We start from the raw sequence: 25,333 nt of genomic DNA on the forward strand, positions 1-25,333 counted from the left end.
GTAATAGCATGATCTGAAATGACAGAAGGGTTAGAGTTTGAATAAGCTGTGACAGAATCTTCTCCCAACGGAGGCCAGAAACTAACACAGCCAACCCATAGTGGACCACCGGGAGCAGTCATGTAGAAGATAAAGGGTGCAGGCGGACAGGCAGGAGGGACGAATGGTCCTGCTGGAGAAGTTGAAAGCAGAGCTGGGACAAAGAGACAGGACAGTTGCTCAGAGCAGGATACCTACTCGCCACTGTGCAGCTATTTTAGCTTGAACCTGATGTCACCTGATGTGAGGATAATGTCTTTATATTCCTCAGTTCTCAGTGTTTTTTGAACCAGAGAGATAAAATCCTGATAGTTCAATTCAATTAAGTTTTATTTATACAGCACCAAATCACAACAACAGTTGCCTGAAGGCGCTTTATATTGTAGGGTAGATCCTACAATAACCAGTGTTGGGCAAGTTACTTTGAAAAAGTAATTAATTATAGTTACTAGTTACTTCTTCAAAAAAATAAGTGAGTTAGTAACTGAGTTACAAGATTCTAAAAGTAATTAATTACTTGAAAAGTAACTATTGCGTTACTTTAAAAAAATGTTTAACCCTCTGGGGTCCAGGGTATAATTGGTCATTTTTAACCACTTTTGATGTTCCCTCCACATTTCACCTTTAAAAACTATTTACTTTGCCTTGTTTGGTATCATTCTTTTCAGCACAACCTCACGTGTCTGAATTTACAGTTCTGTTTTCATGTTGACATACTGTATTAACACAATTGATCTAAAATCAGACGAAAAACATAAAATCCGAGTAGAAAAAGTTATATTTTTTTACTGTAACAACCAAAAAACATGTTTAATGAATCATATTTCAGAACTTTAAATGCAAATATAAATTGTCCATTTTAAAATCATATGCACAAGTTTTGCAAACAACAAAGTTATTTTCAGCCATTTACCTTTTACCCCCTTTTCTTTTTAATAACCATTCAAACTGTTTACATAACAGTCAGCTGTTCTGCGTTCAATAAGATGCCGCACAAATTATTTGTGCCACTCCAAATATTTCTGTCCACTATAAAGGAGAACATCACAGCCTGATACCTGCAGGTCTGAGAGCAGGTGTATCACTCCTGTTTCTACCTGGAGACAGCAGTCACCTCATTGTTCTGACACACAACACAAAACTATCCACAACACTACACACTAACTCGACAAGACACATTAACTACACACTCCAAACAGGCTAAACGTCACAAATCTCTCACATCTCAAAACTCGCTCTCTCTTTTTCTGCTCTCTCTCTCACTGTGACTCCTAAAACTTCCCCCTCTTCCTAAACAACCAAATCTCATGTTGCCATATCATTTTTTGATTGGTCGACATGGTGCATTTTTCCACCAACACGAAGGGGCTGGGTTTTTTTTGTTTTGTTTTTGTTTTTTTGGTCATAAGCAGCAAGTGCTTACTAGCGCTGTCCTTAGACAGTAAACGTGATGAAACTATTCAGGAAAAACACCGGTATATATTGTTTATCATGACTCTGGTTTTACCTGGCCTATCAACACAATTTAAAAACTGGTATATATCACCTTGTATGTCTTTAAGTGGTCATGTGATTGGCTTACCATGACTACTTTATTCTTCCTCAGTCAAACAGCAGCACTCATGCGATCGTTTTGCCCCCTTAGCTCCAGGTGTTGTGCTAGAAAGTGATCATGATTACCGTCCGCGGGAGCGCGCGCAGCTGCTTAAAGCTGTAGCGCCCAGATTACTTACGTAGTCAGCTACTTCCGTGCAACTGATATAAGATGCGGTAAGCTGAACACAGCTTCAACCGTCTGTTGAAAAATAGTAACGTGACCGCATTTTCTTGTTAGTAACGGTAACGGCGTTGTAACGATAGAAACAGTAATTAGTTAGATAACCCGTTACTGAAAAAAAGTAACACCGTTACTCCCATCACTGACAATAACACATACAGAGAAAAACCCAACAATCATATGACCCCCCATGAGCAAGCACTTTAGCGACATTAGGAAGAAACCTCCGGCAGAACCAGGCTCAGGGAGGGGCGGCCATCTGCCGCAACCGGTCGGGGTGAGAGAAGGAAGACAGGACAAAAGATAGAGGAGAACGTCAACTACACTGGCAGGAGTTCAGGTATCTGGTGAAGACCATGCACTCCAGGTTCCCGTGGCCAGTCAAAAGTCAAAAAAAGGCTACTCTCAGCCAATCTCTGTGCTCCTCCAGAGCAAGCTCCACAGCTGTCAGTTCACAGTTGTTAGCATCTTCTGTTCTTTCTTTACCGGAAAGCTTCCAGCAGAAAATCAAAGGTATATGGATGGACATACAGTGAACGGTCACTCCCAAAGTTTGTTAAAGTCCTGGAAGTGCCAGCTGATGAGCTTCTGTATGTCACCAACAAATATGAGTACAAATGAAACTGTGAATCAACATGAATTGCGAAGTAGGAAAGAATCATGACAGACTCTGGTCAATTTTAATTACGTTTTATTTATATAGCATCAAAGGTAAAGAGCCTACAATAACACAGAGAAGCAGAGTGATACTGTGTGATAGCATTTGAACATGTCAGACTGTAAGCATAATTTAAACCAAGAGCAGTAGAGGGTCACAAAACCGTGTGACCCTCTACTGCTACTGAGCAGTACTCTACTGAGTGACCGACAGGTGCATTTTTAACTACTAGAGAGGGCGTTTTCTTTCTATAGCTTTAGGCAATTTTGGTTCCCTTTGGACTGATATGCGATTTCCTTCTGTTTCAAGTTTTTTTTATGCCGAGCCCAGTGAGGTATCAGTCCTCTGCTAACTTTCTCAAAATGTCAGATGTTTCCTTTGAACAACATCGCACATTTTAAAGCGATGCTGGGAGATGGTTAGAAGGCAAACAGTTTAAACTTCATGTTTTGTGCAACAAGTTGTTAACTGAACAAGGGTATAACAAATAAAACGTGTTATTGTAGATGCTTGATGTTCTCCACTGAGGAAAATCAGGTACAGAAGAAAGTGTGTCTTCACTTAGTTTTAGCACCACATTTACCTAAATTGTGAAATTGTGTCGTTTTGAAATTACCAACTAGAAACGCATTTTTTGCTATATATGAACATGTTTCAACCTGTATACCCATTTAGAGTTTATTTAGCTAAATGAATATTTATGAAATATTATTGCTTTGCAAGATTCCAGATGTTTAAGATGTTTTATGAATGTTCCTGCTGCTATGTAATTATCTAGACTGCTATTTTTGTGACTCAGATATGTTATTATTGCCATTAAAGTGACTGTCTCAACTGGCGCAATCTCAAGTCTCTCCTTTAAAAGTGCAATTTATTTTTTTAACATAAAACATGACTAAATCTTTTAGAAACCATTCTCAAACTGCAAAAGACTAAAAGATGGACACAGCCACAACTGCATCACCCATCGGTTTGTGCACTACCTTTATAAACCTCATGGCTACCTTAAGGCCATCCCTATCTCTCTTTCTGAAACCAGGAAAGGCCATTTGTTGACAGGAAGGTAGAGCGCTAAATTATCAGTGAGCAGACTTGGTTAGGAAGGTCACAATTTCTGTCAGACAGCCGCAATAAAAATCCTCCAAATGGCACCAAGACTACACAATCTGGACAAGAAGTACAGTTCAGTTTGTAACTATTTTTTAAAGCCAGTAATTATAATCACTCACCACCAAGTTACTCTTGAACAGTAAGACCCTGCATAAATAAAACACATAAACAGACTCGGCCTGCAGACCATCACCTGAGTGCTGGTGATCCACTCGTTCCTCTAAACGTTTCAACTTTAAATAAACTCTTAAAAAAAATAGATTTGTTTACTGTTTACTCTTACTTGTGTCACAGCCTGGCTCAAGGAACTGACAGAGGAGAGGAAGACTTGAACTTTTAACTAAATATTATTTTCATAAAATGCAAGATAACCATAATATGAGGAGAGTAACTCAGTAACATCAGTGGAGTGCATGCATGAGGAAATAGACCAGTGTTAGGTATCATGACAGAGGGCCTAAAATATCGTCTGAATCTAAGTTTATGTTACAGGTTTGTGAACTTGTCCAAAAATGATATATAGTAAATTTAATATATGAGCATAAAATGACTCAGAAGTGACATTTTTTATAAAGTAAAGCTACAAAACGAGCCAATTTCAGCTTTAAATTATAAACAAAAAGAGCTGTAGGTGTTAATATTTGAGCCCTGTCAGTTTAGATTTTGTTTTTAAAGTAAATTTTTGTGGATTTTTATCTTTTCTCCTGAGATGACAGTGAAGAAAAGGCAGAAGAGAGGAGACAGACATGCAGTGAACAGTGTCAGAGCAGAGTCAAACCCAGACCTCTGCATTAGCTTTATGACATATGGGTCACCTGCTGTGCCCAGTGAGCTAAAACAGCCTCTAGAGTGTTGAATTATTAATGAAAACAATTCTTCTCTCATATCAAGAAGTCAAATACCTCCTGACCCATTTTGAAAGTCTTTAAATGAAGTCAAAGGCTTTTTAATGAGCAGATATTGTTAGACCCATACAAAGTAAAGCGTGCTCTTTATAAACTGGATATAAAAAAAGACAATCACAGTGATGTAAACACAATTTAAATGTAAAATACCAGCTGTTGTAAAAACAAAGATTAGAGCACTCTATTTGTACCATAAACCATTACAGTTTATTAAAAAACAAACAAACAATAGATTAAAAACTGTGGCACTGGAATATTAGTAGTGATTTAGTACTTCATTGTCAATCATTTTAAATGATATCCCACTTCATGAATCTTCCAAAGAGGCGAGACGTGCAGTTCAGGTACGAAGAGCAGCTCCATCATCATCGTGTACAAACATCATCGTTGCACTGCAACAGATGACAAAGATGCATTAAACAATGAGAACAATAAATAATGAGCCTCAGCCATGTATTTAGGAGAAGCAGCAGCTTATAGATAAAGATGCCGCTCACCGCTCACCTTTTGTGGATAAAGCTCCATCAATAGGAAGCCTTGTTTGTCTAAACACCGCGTCTTGTTTGCGGTCCCTCAGAGTGATTGCTCAAGTTAGAACACGAGTCATTCTTGTGGGAAATCTAGTTTGAGAGTTCCCAAACCTGGGCACAGATGGAAGAACCTCCAAAGTAAACAGAAAGGTTTGAGGAGAGACATTACTTCTAAACCCATGAGTGGTCTTAGTGGTTTTATCTGGACCAGCCTGTGACCTCTCTCTGTTAACAAAACATTGCCCGGGCCTTTCCAAACCAGACATTCAGCTTGTGACTTTTACTCGTTCCTGACACATTTTGACCCCTCAGAGATAACAAGGTCTATTCTGTTGTGGGTTGCAGAGATGACATCGGCTGGTCGTCAGAGATCATGGGGACATGTTGCAATAGTTTCGACACGGAGGATTCTGTGGGAAGCGAGCAATAGCGCTCAGAGGCAAAGTGGTTGAAGAGCATTTGCTGGATGTGACCGGCATGTCGAAAGCCCTGACGATCACAGGACAAACCCTGCAGAACTTAAAGTGTTAGGCCCATGATCTGTGAGCAGTTTGTTTTGTGAATACACTAACATAAACCTAGGCCACTTTTATTTTTTTTTTTTAAATCTTATAAATCAAACTGAATTCTTATATCTTATACCAACACAGCAATCAATGCGGCTCATTCTCTGAAGCAGAGTTTCTCAAAGTATATCAAAGTATATCTAAGGTTCTCAGAGCTACAGCCATCAGGATGTGGATGACCGGAGGGGGCGGGGGGAATCTAAGTTGAATGAAAATGGTTGTACAGGAGATAAACAACAGTTTGCTGATCTGACCTTTACTTCATTAAAGTTCAGATTTATTGTTGTCAATGACTGATAAAAACTGACAGGTGTGGGGCTTTTTTTTTTTTTTTTTTTAAGTTTGTGAAGAGAGAAGGAAAGAAAAATAAAACACTGCACTGTCTGTCTGAGACCTGTGCAATGCCTGCACTTACAAACTGATAACATATAAACTGCTGTGCTTAACTGATGTTAAAAAGACAGATTTTTTTGTAGCCTGAATAGGTGAAATGGGATGCATAAGTGTTACCATTTTCATTAAACACAACAAATGCTCTGATTTTGCAAAACTAATTTGTAAGTGTAACAATATGAACACTTAATCCTGAGATTATTCTTTCTTATCAAGAACACAAAGCCAGCGCAACTCACCCCGCAGAGTGAAGCAATACTGAAGCTTTGATGTTTTACGATGTTTTTATTACGACATGCTGATGTCAGCCTGTTATGGCGTCATATATATTACTCGATATGGCTTCTTGAAACTTTTTTAGAGGTCATCCTTGACCTTGGGTGCTGACTGTGAAAGTCAAGGTCAAATGCTTAGCCAACCTAGGTACTCCTGTCACCCAGGTTGAAAGACAATCCAAAAACAAAACACATGTGAGTAATATAAAGTTTTTACTGATTTTGGCCTGACCTTGATCCCATTTTCACCAAAATGAAATCAACTCCTTATTGTTATCTGCCATCACACAAAATGTGAATATGTCTTGAAACCTCTGAATGCTAGACTGCTAACAAACAGACAAACAGAACATATTACATACTCCATAGTGTTACTCTTGTAGATGTTTTTATTATATACACAGGACCGCAATCAGCAGCTGGTTAGCTTATCTAACAAGTGCCTGGCTCTGTGGGAACATAATAAATATCAGCTCAGAATAAGATGTGCAAAACCTTTTTTTTAAGTTTGGATACAGCAAGCCATTTCCATTCTTTGTGTTGTATTAAGCTAATTTTAGCCTGGCTGTAGCTTAATATTACCGTCCTGTTTCAATCTTCTTGCGATGCCCCCAGCCAGAAAGCATCTCTCAAGAGATTTAAGAGTAAATAGTGTTGTTGGGTCTTGTACGTTAACATAAACTAGTGGTTTTGCAATAGATACTAAATTCCTGTTTGCAGTAAGCAAACAGTTAAAAAACAGGCACAATCTGTCACTAAAAATGTGTTAAGTGCTGAGACTTTGCATACAAACATAATGATGGTAGTGCAGTAAGCAAACAGGAACTTATGTTATTGTTAAAAAATTCCCTATGCAAGCAGACTACTTAATACTACATAGCCTCCAAAAAAAATACATCCCATGATTTAAAAGGTTCATGATTACGGAGGAATTTTGATCCTCTCTCTTTGCAACAGTCATTGTTGTAGATTTACTGCTGACTGGAATCATTGGCCCTGTCCTCTTGTTACATTTCTAGGAAAATCCAAGTCAGGTTACGCTGTAATTTACGACATAGGGTTTCAGAAGGGTTTGAAGTTACTGCTGAAGCATAATTCCCAAGTAAGTGCTCAACTTCAAATTTGAAGTATCTGAAATCTAAGCAGCGCTTCATCACAGTGGTCGTAATCAATGAGGAGAATCACATGGATGCTACAGCGAGCCTCTAGTGAGCCTATTGCTGGTCGCATGGTGGAGGAGAAGCGACGATTATGAGCTCGATACACAATAAGGTTGAGTCAGGACATTTTATAGAAAACAAATCCTCAGTATAACCATTTTTGAAAAGGCAATAGTGCTCTAATAAGATATAATTCTCAGTTTTACACTTTAAATCTGTTGTAGTTTTAATATTAAATATCTGTAGTTTCTGTTTTTCATTCACAACATGTTTGCCTGCCACAGGCTGTTTATCATTTGTCTCTCAGTGGTAACCAATTTATGACACTGTCATGACAACACTGACCTTCCAGCTTCTTAAAATCCCACTGTGCACATTAGGTAAGAAAATTCTGAGTCGCCTCTACCAGAGGGTTTAAAAAAAAGAAAAAGGATGTAAACAGGGCAAAATGATTAGGGTGGAAACCACATGAGGTAACAATGACCTCAACAGAAATGGTCACCGCAGCCAGTACTGCCAGTCATTCCCATGTCCTCTTACTAGACATGTCCCATTTCTGCTGTGCTGTACGAGTAATCTACCACACATACACAATGATGATGGTAGTGATCAAGGACTTGCTAAAAAATATGAATTCCTCCATAATATAGAGATAATTTCAATCTGCAGAGCCTTTGTGCTTTTCAGCTTGCACTACAGCACCGCTATTATATGGATCTGTAAAATAACTGCTGTGTTTTCAAGTACGGAGATCATCTTCAGTCAAGTTTAAAAGGTTTCGGGGCCTTTGACACAGACACTGACAGACCATGAAGATGCTGTAATAAGTGTGAAATTGTCTGTGAAGATGCATTTGTCTCTACTGACGTAAAACAGACTCTGTTGAAAGAAACTGATGATTAGATCCGTCCAGTGTTTTCACACACACAATGACACCAGTTTGCTCTATCCCATTTAACCCTTTGCTTTACAGCTCAATTCATAGCATCAATTATAACATGGACATGCATGGTATGCCTTACCACTGGCCTCTGTCCTTCTTTTACTGTGGCTGAGATACCCAGAGCCTTGGTAATCTCCTCCAAAGGCAGGTAGTCTCCTGGTGAATCTTGGATAAAGTGTAGTAGGACCTTTTCTCCACCTTTGCAGTGCAAAAATAAATCACTTAGATACTTTCATCATATAAACAACTTGCTGGCCCTGTTTATTACAATATAATAATGTAACTTTGCTTTGGTTGCCTCACTAGGGATCCTTTTTTAAAAGCAAAATACATGAAAATAAAAAAAAAAATGCTACGGCACACACAGAACAGTATTTCAAACATGTATGTATAGTGCAGTTTGGTTTAACGCAAAGCTTCTGTTTGATAAACTACTTCCAAACACAGAAAAATGTTAAAATAATATTACAGAAATAGAACTTCACAGGGTTTACTGTGTAGGTGTTGAAGGACTTTTGGTGGAGCCAAGGCTTTAACACTGGGAGACACACCAGACAAAGTGACCCACTACCTACTCTACCAGATGCCTTTTTCCATAAGGACAAACTGTTCTACCGCACCGTAAAAAGACTTTGGCACACAAAGAGGGAGAATTAGAGTGACCAACCATTTTATTTGTATTGTAAAATTAACTGAATACTGTCAAAAAACCCTTTTAATATAGTCTTAGTTTTCCTAATGTTGTGCTATAATGTATATATGTAATGTATTTAGGACTGTGCCTTTTTATTTGGTGAGCATATTTGCTTTTATATGTTTAAATAAAAGCTAATAATCTAACCTTAATATATTCTAACAATTGAAAAATAATCCTATACTTCATGTAAATGAGCAAGAATAGTCAGCAGACCTGTGGAAAACTGGATTTAGAAGTAAATGCTGCTCCTGACTGCATCACCATAATGTGATGCTGCACTGCCCTCTAGAGGACACACCACAAAAATGCAACTTAAAATGACAGAACACCTTTTCTGTACTCAGTGCCATACCACAAGGTGAATTATGAGGAAAATCCTCTAATTTGTCATATGTTTTAACTCCTTATCTCCTGAATGGGTACTAGGGGTAACCTCTGAACTGAACTGAACTATTTCTGTCATACTTCAGGCCTGCTTCCAGAACAAAATACCTGGGTTTTCATCAGAAGTTAGCGAGGGTGATCCCTGCCTATACAGCTTACCATGGATGCCCTTAAAACCTGAAACCTGTGCTAATAGTTGTCAAACCACATCTTTATTGATATAGACTGAGGTAGCAAAACTTGTCATTAGGGGTACAGGGGAGGTGGTCATATGTCATCTTTATTTGGTAAAGGTTTAAACAATCAGTGCCTTTCCACTTACTTTTACATAATCTTAAAATGGACCCTTGCACCCCTCCACCCCACTGGTGTCCACCCAGTTTACCTTTGGCCACAATGACCATGCCTCCACTCTGGAGCAGATCTCCTGAGAAGTTTCCCTGGATTCCTTCAGCGCTGGCCTGAAAAAAGCAAAAATTATCAGCTTGAAAAAGCCACCGTGTACCACTGCTCTTTTGTTTTTAATTCATTTTTGAAAGTGACAAATATGTCTACCTTTGCTGCTACATCTCGTACTTTTTTCCCCAATGCTGCAGGAACCACACTTAAAGCGTTGTACCTGAATGGGAAAAGAATACAGCTTTTCCATTACAGAACATTAAATATTCGTGCATTTGATTTGATTTGATGAATGTTTTCTTGATTCCTGTTATGATCCCAAGATGATGTTTTAAAATGATTGGGTTGGTGAAATTTGTTTACTATAATGAATTAATTGAGTCAAGATAAATACTGTTTAAGTTACTCCTTTTTTAGTAAGTTTGACAATTTAAAGCAAATCACATCTTGGTCAAAGCACTGGTCTTAGGAGCTTATCCATTTTAGGTTTGCAAGAGGTAGTGCTGAAAACTACCCAGCTGTCATAGGGCAAGAAGCACTGTACACCCTGGGTAACAAATACGAAGACAACAGCTCATGCAGACAATCGCCTGCCGGGGTGCATGGCTAATTTACAACAGCTAGTTAATTTAACACTGATTGTAGTAAAACCCATGCAAAACAAGGAATAGCATGTAAACCCCACACATGAAGGCCCCAGCAGGTTAAAACCCAGAACAGGGTTGTCACTTTAATCCTAAGTGGGCCAGAATGGGTGAAACTCTTCTTTCTGTTAGTGTAAAGAGATTTAACTATACATTTACAGTGGGGCAAAAAAGTATTTAGTCAGCCACCGATTGTGCAAGTTCCCCCACCTAAAATGATGGCAGAGGTCAGTAATTTGCACCAGAGGTACACTTCAACTGTGAGAGACAGAATGTGAAAAAAAAAATCCATGAATCCACATGGTAGGATTTGTAAAGAATTTATTCGTAAATCAGGGTGGAAAATAAGTATTTGGTCAATAACAAAAATACAACTCAATACTTTGTAACATAACCTTTGTTGGCAATAACAGAGGTCAAACGTTTACTATAGGTCTTTACCAGGTTTGCACACACAGTAGCTGGTATTTTGGCCCATTCCTCCATGCAGATCTTCTCGAGAGCCGTGATGTTTTGGGGCTGTCGCCGAGCAACACGGACTTTCAACTCCCGCCACAGATTTTCTATGGGGTTGAGGTCTGGAGACTGGCTAGGCCACTCCAGGACTGTCAAATGCTTCTTACGGAGCCACTCCTTTGTTGCCCGGGCGGTGTGTTTTGGATCATTGTCATGTTGGAAGACCCAGCCTTGTTTCATCTTCAAAGTTCTCACTGATGGAAGGAGGTTTTGGCTCAAAATCTCACGATACATGGCCCCATTCATTCTGTCCTTAACACGGATCAGTCGTCCTGTCCCCTTGGCAGAAAACAGCCCCATAGCATGATGTTTCCACCCCCATGCTTCACAGTAGGTATGGTGTTCTTGGGATGCAACTCAGTATTCTTCGTCCTCCAAACACGACGAGTTGAGTTTATACCAAAAAGTTCTACTTTGGTTTCATCTGACCACATGACATTCTCCCAATCCTCTGCTGTATCATCCATGTGCTCTCTGGCAAACTTCAGACGGGCCTGGACATGCACTGGCTTCAGCAGCGGAACACGTCTGGCACTGCGGGATTTGATTCCCTGCCGTTGTAGTGTGTTACTGATGGTGACCTTTGTTACTTTGGTCCCAGCTCTCTGCAGGTCATTCACCAGGTCCCCCCGTGTGGTTCTGGGATCTTTGCTCACCGTTCTCATGATCATTTTGACCCCACGGGATGAGATCTTGCGTGGAGCCCCAGATCGAGGGAGATTATCAGTGGTCTTGTATGTCTTCCATTTTCTGATGATTGCTCCCACAGTTGATTTTTTCACACCAAGCTGCTTGCCTATTGTAGATTCACTCTTCCCAGTCTGGTGCAGGTCTACAATACTTTTCCTGGTGTCCTTCGAAAGCTCTTTGGTCTTGGCCATGGCGGAGTTTGGAGTCTGACTGTTTGAGGCTGTGGACAGGTGTTTTATACAGATGATGAGTTCAAACAGGTGCCATTCATACAGGTAACGAGTGGGGGACAGAAAAGCTTCTTACAGAAGACGTTACAGGTCTGTGAGAGCCAGAGATTTTCCTTGTTTGAGGTGACCAAATACTTATTTTCCACCCTGATTTACGAATAAATTCTTTACAAATCCTACCATGTGAATTCATGGATTTTTTTTTCACATTCTGTCTCTCACGTTGAAGTGTACCTCTGGTGCAAATTACTGACCTCTGTCATCATTTTAGGTGGGGGAACTTGCACAATCGGTGGCTGACTAAATACTTTTTTGCCCCACTGTAATTCCCAAGATCTTTTAATGCAAGAAGTGTAATTTAAACATTACATCTCTGTTTTTCTACATGATTAAAAAATGCTTCTTTGGGCTTGAATTGAAAGAAATAAATGTGTAATATTGCAGAAGAAAATTTTGTTAGCTCATTGCACAGACTGCCCTTTAGTTATAAAATGGAAACATTTTGTTGATTCTTTTTGCTTTTCTTTTTTTTACTGTGAACCCACTATAAAAATCACAAGTTTCTATTAATTATTTATTCGTTTAAGTATTACATATTTACTTTGGTGTTGTCTCTTGGGGGGGGGGGGGGGGGGGGGGGGGGGTCTTTATCAGTAGGAAAACATACAAAACTTGTGAAAATACAGTTACAATTCAAAGATTTATGTCCTCAATTTTTTCCAAAGATGTTCAGCAGGCCAGATTGGAGTCTTTGTGCCTTGTGTTTGACACCCTTGACCCAGAACCTTCTTGGTGTACTGACATTAGCGCTCTACATTTATTGCACTCACCGTTTGAAGCCCAGATCCTTGTAACATTTCTTTTGTTCATCCACATAAAGGGCTAAAAAAAAAAAAAAAAGGAAGCTGATTAATGATTATTCACAATCACACAGCAGGAGTGGCTGCTGACAATTTTGAATGCTCTCAGCAGGGAAGTTCTAGTCAGTTACAGAAGGCCATTTTTTTCTTTGATACTCTAGTCTGGTGTAACCTAATTTTTCGACAGCTTTTATAAGAACTTACCAAAAGATAAATTAATATGCACTGCACTGAATGATTAAGGATACTTACGTCCTTTTAAAAAGCCTCCTTGCTTGAACTCCTGGAGCCCAAATTCTTCTGGTCCGACTCCCACTAGCGCTACCCCGTTGGCCCTCAGGTCTGGCTCCAGTTTGCTGATCTCTGATGCCGTCCACCGACATACCTGACAGCCAAACCTGCGCAGGAAGAAGAGGACCACCGGCTGGTCCTGCCACAGAGACTGGAGCTCTACTTTCTGAAAGACAAGCCGAAAGAAACAGCAAAACACACACACACACACACACACACACACACACACACACACAGTATATGTGCAAATGAAACGTTATGTCACAAGTGAACATCATCATTATGTCACTTTAAAGGCCTCGTTACTCAGCAGTTGTTACAGTGCTGGGGAGGGGGGGGAACAGGTTTAATTTAGCTGCCTCGGCGGGGTAACAAGTCTGCTACTTCATATCACAGCTTAATTTAAAAAAATAAAAAAGGGGGTGGGGGGTGCGCACAAAAAAGCGAAGCAACTATCCGAAACGATAAATAAAGTCCACAGCTGTAACCCTCAGCAGCCGCCCATCTACGTAACTCACCTCCTCGCTTTCATCGCTCTTCAGTAAGTTTTTTCCAACTTTAGCAAGGTCGACTGACGCCATTTTCTCCGAGCCGGGTAAAAGACTCCAAAACACCACGAATTAAGTTCACAGATCAAGGTGAAAAGCTCCGGGAGTGAGTGACTGTACAGTAAAGACGTCTGTAACACCCGCATAAACTGTTGCAAAACATCTACATCCGTATACGCCCACTCAACACGAACCTCCAATCATATTCAAGTGGAACTGAAAACACAACCAATCAAGGGGCGTGCTACGAGTCGCTTTCAGCACGTGCAGAGAGTACTACAAACAGCTTTTTTTTTTCTTTCTTTCTGTTTTTTTGTAACACGGTGTAGTAGTTGTTGTTTTAAGATATCTGTTGATGCACATGTGAAGCATGTGCGGAACAATTTTAAGCTGAACCCGTGCTCTGTGCCTACAGTCGTGGTAATATCTATATGTTGTGTAAGGTTCAGCACAGGTGAGCTCAAAGGTGGGATTTTATTGCATGGTCTCTGTTTACTCTCTCCGCTCGATTATATATCCATTTTATAGCTCTTTAAGTTCGTCCCATGTCCCAGCCTTCTGTTTTCTATTAATAATAATAATGGATTGGATTTATATAGCGCTTTTCAAGGCACCCAAAGCGCTTTACAATGCCACTATTCATTCACTCTCACATTCATACACTGGTGGAGGCAAGCTACGGTTGTAGCCACAGCTGCCCTGGGGCAGACTGACAGAAGCGAGGCTGCCATATCGCGCCATCCTACTCCACAGCAAGTTGTGCCACTCCATCTGAAATCACCTCAGGCCCTGTGGGTAGTCTTTATCTGTCCTCTACCCTTGTGAACAGAGATCTCCGATGTCGTTCCTGGGATCTGCTGGAGCCACCCGCCCAGTTTGGGGGTTCCTGTCTGAGTGCTCAGATTACCACCGGGACCACTGTTGCCTTCACCCTCCACATCTTTTTGAGCCCTTCTCTCATCTCTGGTATTTCTCGAGCTTTTCGTGTTTCTTCTTCCTGATCTTGCTATCACTTGGTATAGCTACATCTAGCACTATAGCCCTCTTCCTCTGCCACGTCTGATTAGAGACCCATCACCAGTTTGTCCCTTTGTATCTGGAAGTCACACAGGATCTTAACTCGGTCATTCTCAACCACCCTAGGGGGATGTGCTATTTTGACCTCCAGACTTCGAGACCATATTCGGCACAGATGTTTTTGTATACTATGCCAGACACTTGCTTATGGTGTTCCATGTATCCCCTGCTTGCTGGCATCTTGCGCCCTACTGTTATGTGCTAGATTGTCCAAAGGACATCTTTGCAGAGCCTGCACCTGGGGTCTTGGCTGATGTGGTCGACCCCACTGCAGAGATACTTTTGACAAAGGTGGGAAAAAAAATCTGAAATGATTAAATTCCTATGTACACATTTAAGATACTGTTGTCTTCACTTTCTGCTGCTTATTTTACTGATTTTTAGAAGAAAATTGTTTCTCTACTTACTGCAGATCAGCCCAATTACACAATGTAACAAAACCTTTTTCCTCTGTATATTTCTCAGTTGCTCATGTCTTAAATGTAGAGAAAAAATATTATTCTTTTCAGAATGTTCTCTCTTGTGACCAGGAAAGTAACATTTTCTATTCTTTCTACTTCATTGTGTTATGAGACATCACTGACTATGTTACTTGCTACCTTAAACAAAAAAAAATCTGTTTCTATATCGATGGGATGTGTGTAAGATGTATAATATTTGCGGTCTCTTTCTGCTCACTGCTCAGGCTGGTCAAGGCAGATGGCTGCTCCTGCCTAAGTCTGTTCTGCTGAAGGTCTTCCTGTTAAAAAAAAGTTCTTCCTTCCTGCTGTTGCCAATTATTTGCTCATTGGGTCATTGGGGGTTCTTTCTCTCTTTTAAGATCTTTAGCGTACAATTTAAACCAACTTCAAACAACTGTTGCTGGGAAATGATTATATAAATAAATCAGCATTCAATCTAACCAGTTCCCCAAATAGAAACCATTTCATTAAAAAGATATCAACCTCAGTAACAATAAATTTAATACACTATACCTACGGGGGTGTTTCCATCTCTCATGTACCAAGGTGAACATCCTGCAGGCCAGATTAACCTGCTACAAGTCAATTAGACATAATGAGCCTGTTATCAGAGGTGGCCCTAAAACCACTTTAGTATTTCTGCAGGGACCAGAGCTATCTTTCGTGCTGCCATTTTAAATAAAGGGCGGTCGACTCCTTAAATCTTGAAGGAGCTGTTAAAGAAAGCAGCCTTACATCCACCTGCTGATCTGGGAGCGGCCTCAACGACACACCAAACTGAAACCCCCATCTGCTGTTATTTCCCTCTGTCAGTGCCAAACATCTAATCCAGGTGGGACTGCTCATGCAGAACAAGTACTGTTTTACAAAACATGCATTTTCAAATGTCATAATGCAAAAAAGTGTGAATTTGCACAAGACTTTAGGCCAGCTACAGTTTACCTGAGTATTCTTGATATGACAGCTCTACGTGTATCCTAGCAAAAGGTTCTGCAGCCATTTGACCTTTCCCTTAACACAGTCCTCTCACTCACTGCTAATGAGGGGTCTAACTGTGCCAGCAGCACCTTGGGGGTGGTGGGGTTGCACATTTTCTAGACTGAAAGACATGTTTTATAGACACAGTGTGAAAGGGCATGCAACACTCTTTGATGTAGCCTAGGATTTCACTCTAGCTCTGGTGGGTGTGTCACATGTATTACCCAACCGGCGGCAATGTGAAGCCTTCATAAACATGTCATACTAAAAAGGCAGTGCACACAATGGGCCACACCCTGATGTGCTGTGGATATGCTATAGGGACAGGAAGCAATGCAACACCATTTGACTATCTGACTGAAAAAAAAGCGAAAGTCGTGCACAAACATCGTGGACAGGAAAATAGTATACAAGCACATTCACGATGCACACAGAAAACTGAAAAACGCTGAGCTGTCTGCATTTATATGCGTGGGTTATTTCGGATTTAGTGCTGCTTTCTTATCGGAAAAGTCACAGTTGAATAAAATAAAAACTACTTAGCAAGTCAAAGTTTCAGTTAAAAAGCAGGAAAGACATAAAAAAGTAGTTCAAGGATGCATAATTAAACAAAGATTAACCAATATGATAAAATAAAGGTGTGAATTTCTTTTCCTATAAAAGAAAAAGGAGTGCAATTTATTTAACCCGTTTACCTGAATTTGGAATATAATTATTACATTAATATTGCTGCTAAGTACTAGGCTCATACTGGAGTAGTGCTGTATGCAGATAGATGGGTCCTCTGTGCTGATGTTGCAGGGAGGGGCGTGACGTCACGGGAGAGACCGGGAGGAAGACGCGAAGGGAGGGGGACAGATAGGGAGGGGGGGGGGGGGGGGGGATGAGGAGAGGGGAAAGGAGAAGGGACGAAGGAGAGAGCGGGGGGATGACTGCATCAAAGGAAAACAAAAAAACAATCATGACTCCTGTAATTCATACTACGGTTTCTATACATCACAAAGGTTGCTGTGGTTATCTACACAGTATGCCGCAATAAATGACGAGCCGCCCCGAAAAGGTAATTATCCTCTTTCACGTCGTAATTTGCACGTTTTTTATTTATTTATATATCTGTGCATCCTCTTACACAGTAGATCGCCTAATCATCACCTTAAGAGTCTATTGCAAACAGAAGAAAAAATCGAGGATCATGTCTCTTAAAAAAAAAGAAGCAAAAAAGGCTCTGGGTCGGCAGGCTATCAGTCAAGTATTTCTATTAAATGTGAGCGATAATGATGCGTTATCCTTGTGAATGTCCTGAAAGCCGTCATTGACATCCACACCGCTTACATTGTGTCCTGTTTGAGCTTCCTACATGAAAAATTAAAATGGAAACAGGCGTCATGAGCGCTGCCGCATAGTACACTGCTGTAGTCAGCCACGCAGAGCACATGGGCTTTGCGCACAGCATGCGCACTGGTTGCAGTGCGTCGTGCCCACCGACGGTGTCTGCACATGACTGCAGTGTCCTTTTGGTTGCACTACATAACCATTAGCAGCACCAAGTTAATGCTGTGCTAGACCGTGCTGATCTTGAATCAAGTCCAAACAAACTTTTGCGCATGTCTGACTTGTAATTCATCATTGGTATCACCCTTTAATATGTTCCAGTTGCTGCTGGCTTGAGAGAGATGTCATCTCCAGGAATGGGCACCCCCAGTGACCCCCTCTTGGCCAGTCCAGGAGGGAGGTTTTCCACAGCTCAGGAAGGTATCTGGAGGAGCTCACTTCCCAAAACTGCCAGCTTTCCAACTTCCACCACTCGGCACCTCAGTCACAGAGCCAACAACTTCCAAAGACAGCCAAAGCGGAGGAAGCTGATAAGACCTTCGCCTCCTCCGCCACCCAACACACCTTGTCCCCTGGACCAGTTGGACCTCAGTGAGCTTCCCCCGAGACGTACCTTCCAGGAGCTGCTCTTCAATGGCTGCATCTTGTTCGGGATTGAATTCAGCTACGCCATGGAAACAGCTTATGTGACTCCAGTGCTTTTACAGATGGGCCTGCCTGATCAATTCTACAGCTTGGTGTGGTTTATTAGCCCCATTCTCGGTAAGTAAGCAGCAGAGATAGAAGACTAGCTGCTGTACAGGCATATGTAATGTATAATAAGAATCCTAGTTGCATGGATTCCAACTTTGTATTTCGTTTTGACTTGAAGGATTCCTCGTTCAGCCTCTCATAGGAGCATGGAGTGATCGTTGCACATCCCGGTTTGGGCGAAGACGACCTTTTATTTTCGCCTTGGCAATAGGTAAGACAAATTAAAGCAGTACCATAGTGTTTTTTAAATGCAATTATGTGAAGCTGCGTAGCTTGCAAGTGACAGTGTTGATCAAATGGTAAATAATCTGCAATTATATGGTATAGTTACCTCAAATGTTAGCACTTTTGTGAAGTGCATTACAACATGTTTCTTATTGCTGTTATTTAGAAGAATGGTCAAAATCATAGCAGTTGTGGCCTCAAAGCAAATCCTGCATTTCCTCTGATGCAGCTCAATCAATAAGCAGTTCATTCCTGTAAAATGCTCAAATAAAACCATGGTTGGATAATCATAACTAAAGACCATAGTTAGGAACTTGGCCACAGGTTCACCAAAATGCATGTGCTCCACCTAAGCACCTAAGTGTGGTTGCATAACACAGGGGAACTTATACACATACCTACTCAGTCTACTGCTTTTCTGTTACACTGTATACATGCCATGCTAGTACAGTGTGACATACAACATCTCAGATACATTTTAAATAAAACCACTGTGAAAAACATCCCACCATAAGGCACAACTCTTCATCTGGTTTTCAGTAAAGAGCTCAAGTAAACTCCCAGACAGTTCAGATTCAGTGGTTATAACTGGCTGTGTCTCTGTGTTGAATGTAATTCAGAATCAATCCACCTGGGAACTTGTACTGTTTCTCCATATTGACTGCAAGATCACAATTTTATTTTAAATTTATAGCCACATCATTTTGATGGCCAAAGATTATACACAGCCAGTAAAAACATGTAACCATTTGTTATGCTCTACATCAAAAAATTGGAAAACCCAGAGTTCAGGAGACATTCAGGTCTTCCGCCTTCATCTAGCTCTCATCTAGTTCATCTAGCTTTGGTGCTCATGTTAATTTTTTGTCACTTCTTCTGCTCTGCATTGTAGGAGCACTGATTGGTCTTACTCTGGTTCTCAATGGACGGGATATTGGGAGCGTCCTGGCTGACACAGCATCAAATCACAAGTGGGGGATAGTCCTGACAGTGTGTGGTGTGGTTCTAATGGACTTCAGTGCTGATTCAGCTGACAACCCAAGCCATGCTTATATGATGGATGTGTGCAGCCCAGAGGACCAAGATCGGGGACTGAACATCCATGCGTTACTGGCAGGTAGGAAAATAGTTCTGTAGCAGGGAAAGCTGAAGCTGTAACATATGTCCTTTTGAGATAATTTTGCAGAAAACAGTAGAAATTTAGCTTTACAAGTATTTTGTGGTTTCATTTCCCTACTCAGGACTAGGAGGTGGATTTGGCTACATTGTAGGTGGCATCAACTGGGACCAGACACAGTTTGGAAGGTCAATGGGAGGTCAACTCCGGGTCATATACCTGTTTACGAGCATCACTTTGGTGATCGCCACAACCATGACTCTAATGAGCATCCCTGAACGGCCCTTACCGAAGAGCCAGCCGAACAAGAACTCAAGCAAAAACAGCCTGAAAAGCCCTAGCCTCCCTCTTCCCCCCTCCCCACCCGTCCACCCTGGACCAGATTTGGGACTAGATGAGGAAGACGAGGACGGTCTCTACAGCTACAATTTCTCAAAGTCTCACCCATGTAATCCTGACCCCTTGGCCCATTCTTGCAGTGCAAGTGCGCGTCTTTGTGCGGGCCTCAATAGCCCCATATCGCCCCTAAGCCCCCTCACTCCAAAGTATGGCAGCTTTATTAGTAGGGACAGCTCTTTCACTGGCATTAATGAGTTTGCCTCTTCATTAGGAACCTCATATATCGACAGTGTGCTCATAGACTGCTACACAGGTCAGCAGACACCACAAGCTCTGCCCCCCAGCTCCACCACTGTGCCACTGCCTCCAGGGGACTCCCCTCCCCCAGACGGGCTCATGCAGGGGCCAGGGAACCACCCTGCAGGTGCAGGACAGACCCAGGCCAATGTGGTGTCTCATCCAGTTGGGGACGCACAAGATGCAGAAGGGCCTCAGCCTGCTGGAGATGCACAATCTCACGGAGCATCTCAGGTCACAGCTGGGGCTCAGACTGCTGCGGGGTCACACCGGGGCTCCACGGCTGGCATCCTGAAGCGACCTCAGAGTCTCGCGCTGATGGAAGAGCCCATGGCGACACAGATTGTTGGGCTGGAGAATGGACGTAGGAGGACAGTGACTTTCAGCCAGCAGGTCAGACGCATGTTTTGAATCTGACAGAAGGTGTTTTGTGAGAAGCCAGAACAGAGCTTTTTAAACATGATGTCATGTGTTTTTTTTTTTTCTCCTCCAATGAAGGTTGCAAACATTTTGCTCAATGGAGTGCGCTATGAGAGTGATCTAAGTGAGAATGTGGAAAGTGGAGAATCCCAAATGTCAATGAAGCTGCTGTGTATAGCCATCTACAGGATGCCTCCCTCTTTGCGGAGTTTATGCACTAATCATTTTTTAGGTGAGTAAAAAAAAATTAATTGAAATGTATCTCTTTTTCTACACTGCTGAACCTTAAAATCAACCTGTTTTGCATTTAATTTCATAAAAGTGTGATTTTTTTTTTCAATCTGTGCTTTAGGCTGGCTGTCCTTTGAAGGGATGCTGCTCTTCTACACTGACTTCATGGGGGAGGTTGTGTTTGAAGGAGATCCCAAAGCACCCCACGACTCCGAGGCTTACCAACGCTACAATGCTGGTGTCAGCATGGGCTGCTGGGGCATGTGCATCTATGCATTCAGTGCTGCTTTCTACTCAGGTAAGTACTCACACATCACATCACATCACATCTGGCAGGTGTGATTCCTTACCCTGGTTGGATTTGTGCACTGCTTCGTCATTCGCTGAACCTCTCTCTGCTTTCCCTTCTTCAACTTTCAGCCATATTGGAGAAACTAGAGGAGCGTTTCTCTCTTCGCACGCTATATTTTTTCGCCTACTTGGCATTTGGTTTGGGCACCGGCCTTGCAACACTATCCACCAACCTCTACGTGGTACTTTCTCTCTGTGTCACCTACGGGGTGCTCTTCTCCTCTTTATGTACGCTGCCTTACTCTCTGCTGTGTGAATACTACCAGAGCCCTCAGGTCAGTATCGATATAAGTGCAGCAATTACCTAATTATAGTTGCTGGATGATATTTTTCCTGTGTGAACATAAAAGAATAGATCAAAATTTATATGATCACCTTACCATTATCGTGTTTGCTGATGGCTATGAAGCCACAGCCATCAGCCAGTTAATTTAGCTTAATGTAAAAGAAAGGGGGGTAATAAAATCTGCCTCAGAGCTGAATAACTAGAGGTTTTATTCCAAATCATACAAAATTGAAATATAAAAATAAAACTTTATTGTTGTGAAGCAGCTTTTTTTAAGCTCTAGAGTTGCAGGAAGTCCTATTATGTTAGCTTTGCATAGCACCAGATTTGCTGTCTCACTGTTTCTTGGACATTCTACAGTAGAGTGCTTTTCTGGGTGCTTTTTGCCAGACATTAGCATCACCCTGGTTCATTCATCAAAGAGCCAATTTAATTTTTAGGCCTTTTGAATTACTGCAGAAAATGACCTTTCTGGGAAATGAACATGAGTTTTGTTCAGCGAGATCATTTTTCCCAATTAACTCAAAGTTTAGGATTTTTTAAAAGCTGTAAAATGCATAGATTTTACTATAAACTCGTTATGCCACAAAGCTCTCATATTTTACTGTGATCAAGTTAAGTTCTGGAGTTTCATTTCGCTATTTTTTGGGAGCAAACGCCTTCTCTGAGACAGATAAAAGAAGAAGAAGTTGAGTATTTAGGTATGTATTTTATGTTGTAGAATAAAAGCCTGCGTAAGCATCTAGAATCTAACTTCCAGTTAAGGGACCCAAAAGTGCTCAAGGTCCATTTTCAGATTTTAGAAGCTTTTCCCACAGCGCTATCCAAAGCAAAGCTTTGTATAACTTGTATTGGCTGTAGCTTCATATTTAGTTTAGTGATGTCAGAAGAAAACAAATGAGCACACTGTCAAAGTCTTTCACAGCTTTACCCAGCATATGTTTCAATGGGAAGAAGAATTGAAAAATAGTAATCACTCTCACTTTCCTTCCTAGATGCTTCTTGAATATCATTGTTGGAGAGAAATTTTGTTTTCAGTGATTGTTTTGTATTATTTGTTTACTGATTAGATCAAAAATCAAAACAAAGAAATCTTTATTTATTAAGAGTTAAAAATAAAATACATACAACACAAGAATAAGTTGATTTCCTAACTCTTACTCTGGATGCTTTTCTTCACGGAGCAAAGAGGCAGTGGTTGTGACAGTCCAAGTTCATCATGGCACAAATGAGGCAGAATTTACATGTAGATAACCATAAATGACTTAAAAAGGTTCATATTTTAAAAATAAACAAGCAAACAAACTTTTTTCTACTTGATTTACATGGAGTTGACATCATGCTGCTGTCTTCATAGTTACATAGTCTCATTACAAAAAAAAAGACAAGAGTGTTTGATTTCTCCACTCCTGTAAAATGACTTGCATTCTTGCTTTGCCCACTGTTAGAACATCACCTTCCAGCTAGCATGTTTGCTGAGTACTTGCTTGCAGTGCTTAGACTGTTCCCACACTGTAATTAAACCAATTGTGTCTTTCAGTTTTGCGGCTCATCGGAGGAAGGGACCAGACGAGGGATGGGGGTGGACATCTCTCTGCTCAGCTGCCAGTACTTCCTGGCTCAAATCCTGGTCTCTGTGGCGATGGGACCTCTGACCTCCCTGGTGGGTGGGGCCCAGGGAGTGATGTACTTTGCAAGCCTGATGTCATTCGTGGGCTGCCTGTACTCCTCTCTCTGCGTGGTGTACCAGCTGCCCCCCCCCCGAGGGTGAGCCCCCCGAAAGCGAGACCCAGCCACTATTGGTGCACATTTAGAAAAGCCTCTTACAAATTTATTTTTACCTCACACACAACCGCACGCACACACATACTCACTCCACAGCACTGTTGCTTTAGTGTCTGCTGTGTTGACCTTCACAGTGCGACAGACGCACTGTAAATCCTGCCGCACACTGTACAGCACAGATTCATATATTGTTTTACACCAATTTAGCACTGCTCCTCTCAGAGCTAGACAGACAGACAGACAGACATTGGCCACCTCTCCAGTCTTTGTTTATACATGACCAGCGTGTTCATACAGTGTGTGTGCCCATGCATTTTTTCCTAACTTTTGCAAATGAATGTGTGACCTCTCTGAATGTGTGTGTGACTCTGAGTGACTCCTGTGAGTATAGATAAGCCGTTCTTGTGTCTGATTCTTTGCTGTCAAACTCTTGCATCATTTTTCTTGCTCATTTGTTGGTGTTTTTAGGATAGAAGTGTTTACCAGTATGCGCAAGCTAACCACTGCTTTCCCTCTCTTTTTCTTCCTTTTATCAGTTGCCTAACGTCTGCATGAGCTGCAGTGTAATCTCTTAAAGCCCTATGTTAACGTTTTGTTTTGGTCATATGGCCAAGGGAATGTCTACCTGCCTGTTTCTCTGAGTTAGCATACTACACCTTAGGCAGGATTTTCTGACTAATTGAATGTGCTGCCAGTAGCCATTCAGGCTCACCGTTCATTCCTCTTTATTAGTTCAAGAGCTCTCATTGCATAATTTAGCAAACACATACTTAATATTCACGTGAAGGCGAACTATGCCTAATCACAGTCTGGAAGGCTTTCACATTCTCCACATTTTAACAGCAAATACAAACAACACTCTCCACACTATCCAGTCATTATGAGACTTAACCAGTGTGCTATCCCCAAAATTTCACAGTTTGGTGCTGGGTGACTCTTAATCAAGAGTCCAAATAGGAGTACAATGTCAACTACTTAATCATCATAGAGCAGTGTCTAATAGGATGACACGCGTACTCGTACAAAAAACACAGAGAAATGTGTACTGGTGGCTAATTCTTGTCTGGGCCCTCACTAAGCCATGGACAGCCCTGTGAGCTGTTACCCTACTCCTGGCCATACCATTGTAATAATGACAGTGATTCTTGTCATTATCAGGAAGAGGAGAAGTTGAAACTGGGGTCTGAATCACCAATCAGTCGGAAACCGAACAAAACAGAAGAAGAGAAAACAGAGAGAAGACTCATGTGAATGATGGGTAACCCTGAAGGTGGACAGCATTTTAAAAAAAGCAAAAAAAAAAAAAGACTGGGGGTTCACAGCCAGCGGCGGCGAATGCTTATCGTCATCATTAGGGCGCATGCTTAAGGTAGTAGGCTTCCGCTCCACTATGCTCAGTCCATCAGTGACGTATAGTGATGACTTTTCGTTTGTTAGCTGGATGTTTTAAACCTCATTCCTTTTTCCATCATCGAGAAGCCATCTACATCACTAAACTGGTACATGCAGTTTATTTTTTCCATGGCAAAACGGTACGCTTTGTCTGTTCAGCCAAACACAGGCACCAAGCCTGATTTCAGGGCTTCAAACAAGCTTTTCGTTGTGTTGGTTCCACTGACTGAGCACCTCAACATGCAGGTGCCCCAGAAGAATGTCTGTAATTGCCTACTATCAAAGCCTGCTGGACTGACCAGATGCACGCCACGCTAACGTTTCTGAGGAAACAGTAAATGTGCGGATCATGCTGTTGCAGCTTGCTTGGGAAAGAAATAAAACACAGTTTTTGTGTTACATGGTACCACCTATTGCTCAGTATTAGCAGTGCTACTGTAAAAGCTACTTTTATTCAGGGTTAAGTTAAAACTAAAATGATCATTTTTTGCCACACTTGACTCCTGTGTCAATTATTTTGTTGCATGCCATGTCAGTTGTAGCTTCCCTTAATGATGGGGTGAACTTCTCAACTACACCACATGGGGGAGCAAGTGTATACAAGAAAGTAATCCATTGATTCTGTTCACCCTTTTCCATTACCAAGTGAAATTATTCCTCTTTCCTGCATCTAA

General features: G+C 41.3%; 2 protein-coding genes across 2 annotated transcripts; one reads left to right on the forward strand and one right to left on the reverse strand.

The window, feature by feature from the left end:
• Window positions 1-2,490: 2,490 nt before the first annotated feature.
• On the reverse strand, window positions 2,491-13,791 carry prxl2b (peroxiredoxin like 2B). The gene is made up of 7 exons (XM_040052268.1): window positions 13,586-13,791; window positions 13,029-13,233; window positions 12,747-12,798; window positions 9,993-10,056; window positions 9,823-9,898; window positions 8,436-8,554; window positions 2,491-4,881 (listed from the first exon to the last, which is right to left on the reverse strand). The coding sequence occupies exons 1-7, from the start codon at window positions 13,646-13,648 to the stop codon at window positions 4,855-4,857; spliced, it is 606 nt and encodes a 201-aa protein (XP_039908202.1). The 5' UTR covers window positions 13,649-13,791; the 3' UTR covers window positions 2,491-4,854.
• A 3,230-nt stretch (window positions 13,792-17,021) lies between these two features.
• slc45a1 (solute carrier family 45 member 1) lies at window positions 17,022-24,557 on the forward strand. Its single transcript, XM_040052226.1, has 10 exons — window positions 17,022-17,191; window positions 17,785-18,225; window positions 18,335-18,427; window positions 19,334-19,558; window positions 19,683-20,587; window positions 20,693-20,846; window positions 20,967-21,143; window positions 21,266-21,471; window positions 23,023-23,249; window positions 24,426-24,557. The coding sequence occupies exons 2-10, from the start codon at window positions 17,805-17,807 to the stop codon at window positions 24,439-24,441; spliced, it is 2,424 nt and encodes an 807-aa protein (XP_039908160.1). The 5' UTR covers window positions 17,022-17,191; window positions 17,785-17,804; the 3' UTR covers window positions 24,442-24,557.
• The last annotated feature ends 776 nt before the right edge of the window (window positions 24,558-25,333 follow it).

The sequence above is a fragment of the Simochromis diagramma genome, unplaced genomic scaffold, assembly GCF_900408965.1.
Source record: "Simochromis diagramma unplaced genomic scaffold, fSimDia1.1 OVJJ01000389.1, whole genome shotgun sequence".
In the NCBI taxonomy this organism is placed as follows: domain Eukaryota; kingdom Metazoa; phylum Chordata; class Actinopteri; order Cichliformes; family Cichlidae; genus Simochromis; species Simochromis diagramma.

Bases quoted from the DNA above. Each gene is read 5' to 3' on its own strand.
- prxl2b (XM_040052268.1), bottom strand. From the start codon at position 13,648: ATGGCGTCAGTCGACCTTGCTAAAGTTGGAAAAAACTTACTGAAGAGC. The intron at 12,799-13,028 runs GTAAGTATCCTT...TTTTTTTTTTAG, and splicing joins AGGAGGCTTTTTAAAAGGAC to CCCTTTATGTGGATGAACAA. The intron at 4,882-8,435 runs GTAAGGCATACC...CATCTGTTGCAG, and splicing joins AAGAAGGACAGAGGCCAGTG to TGCAACGATGATGTTTGTAC.
- slc45a1 (XM_040052226.1), top strand. From the start codon at position 17,805: ATGTCATCTCCAGGAATGGGCACCCCCAGTGACCCCCTCTTGGCCAGT. The intron at 18,428-19,333 runs GTAAGACAAATT...TCTGCATTGTAG, and splicing joins TATTTTCGCCTTGGCAATAG to GAGCACTGATTGGTCTTACT. The intron at 19,559-19,682 runs GTAGGAAAATAG...TTCCCTACTCAG, and splicing joins CATCCATGCGTTACTGGCAG to GACTAGGAGGTGGATTTGGC.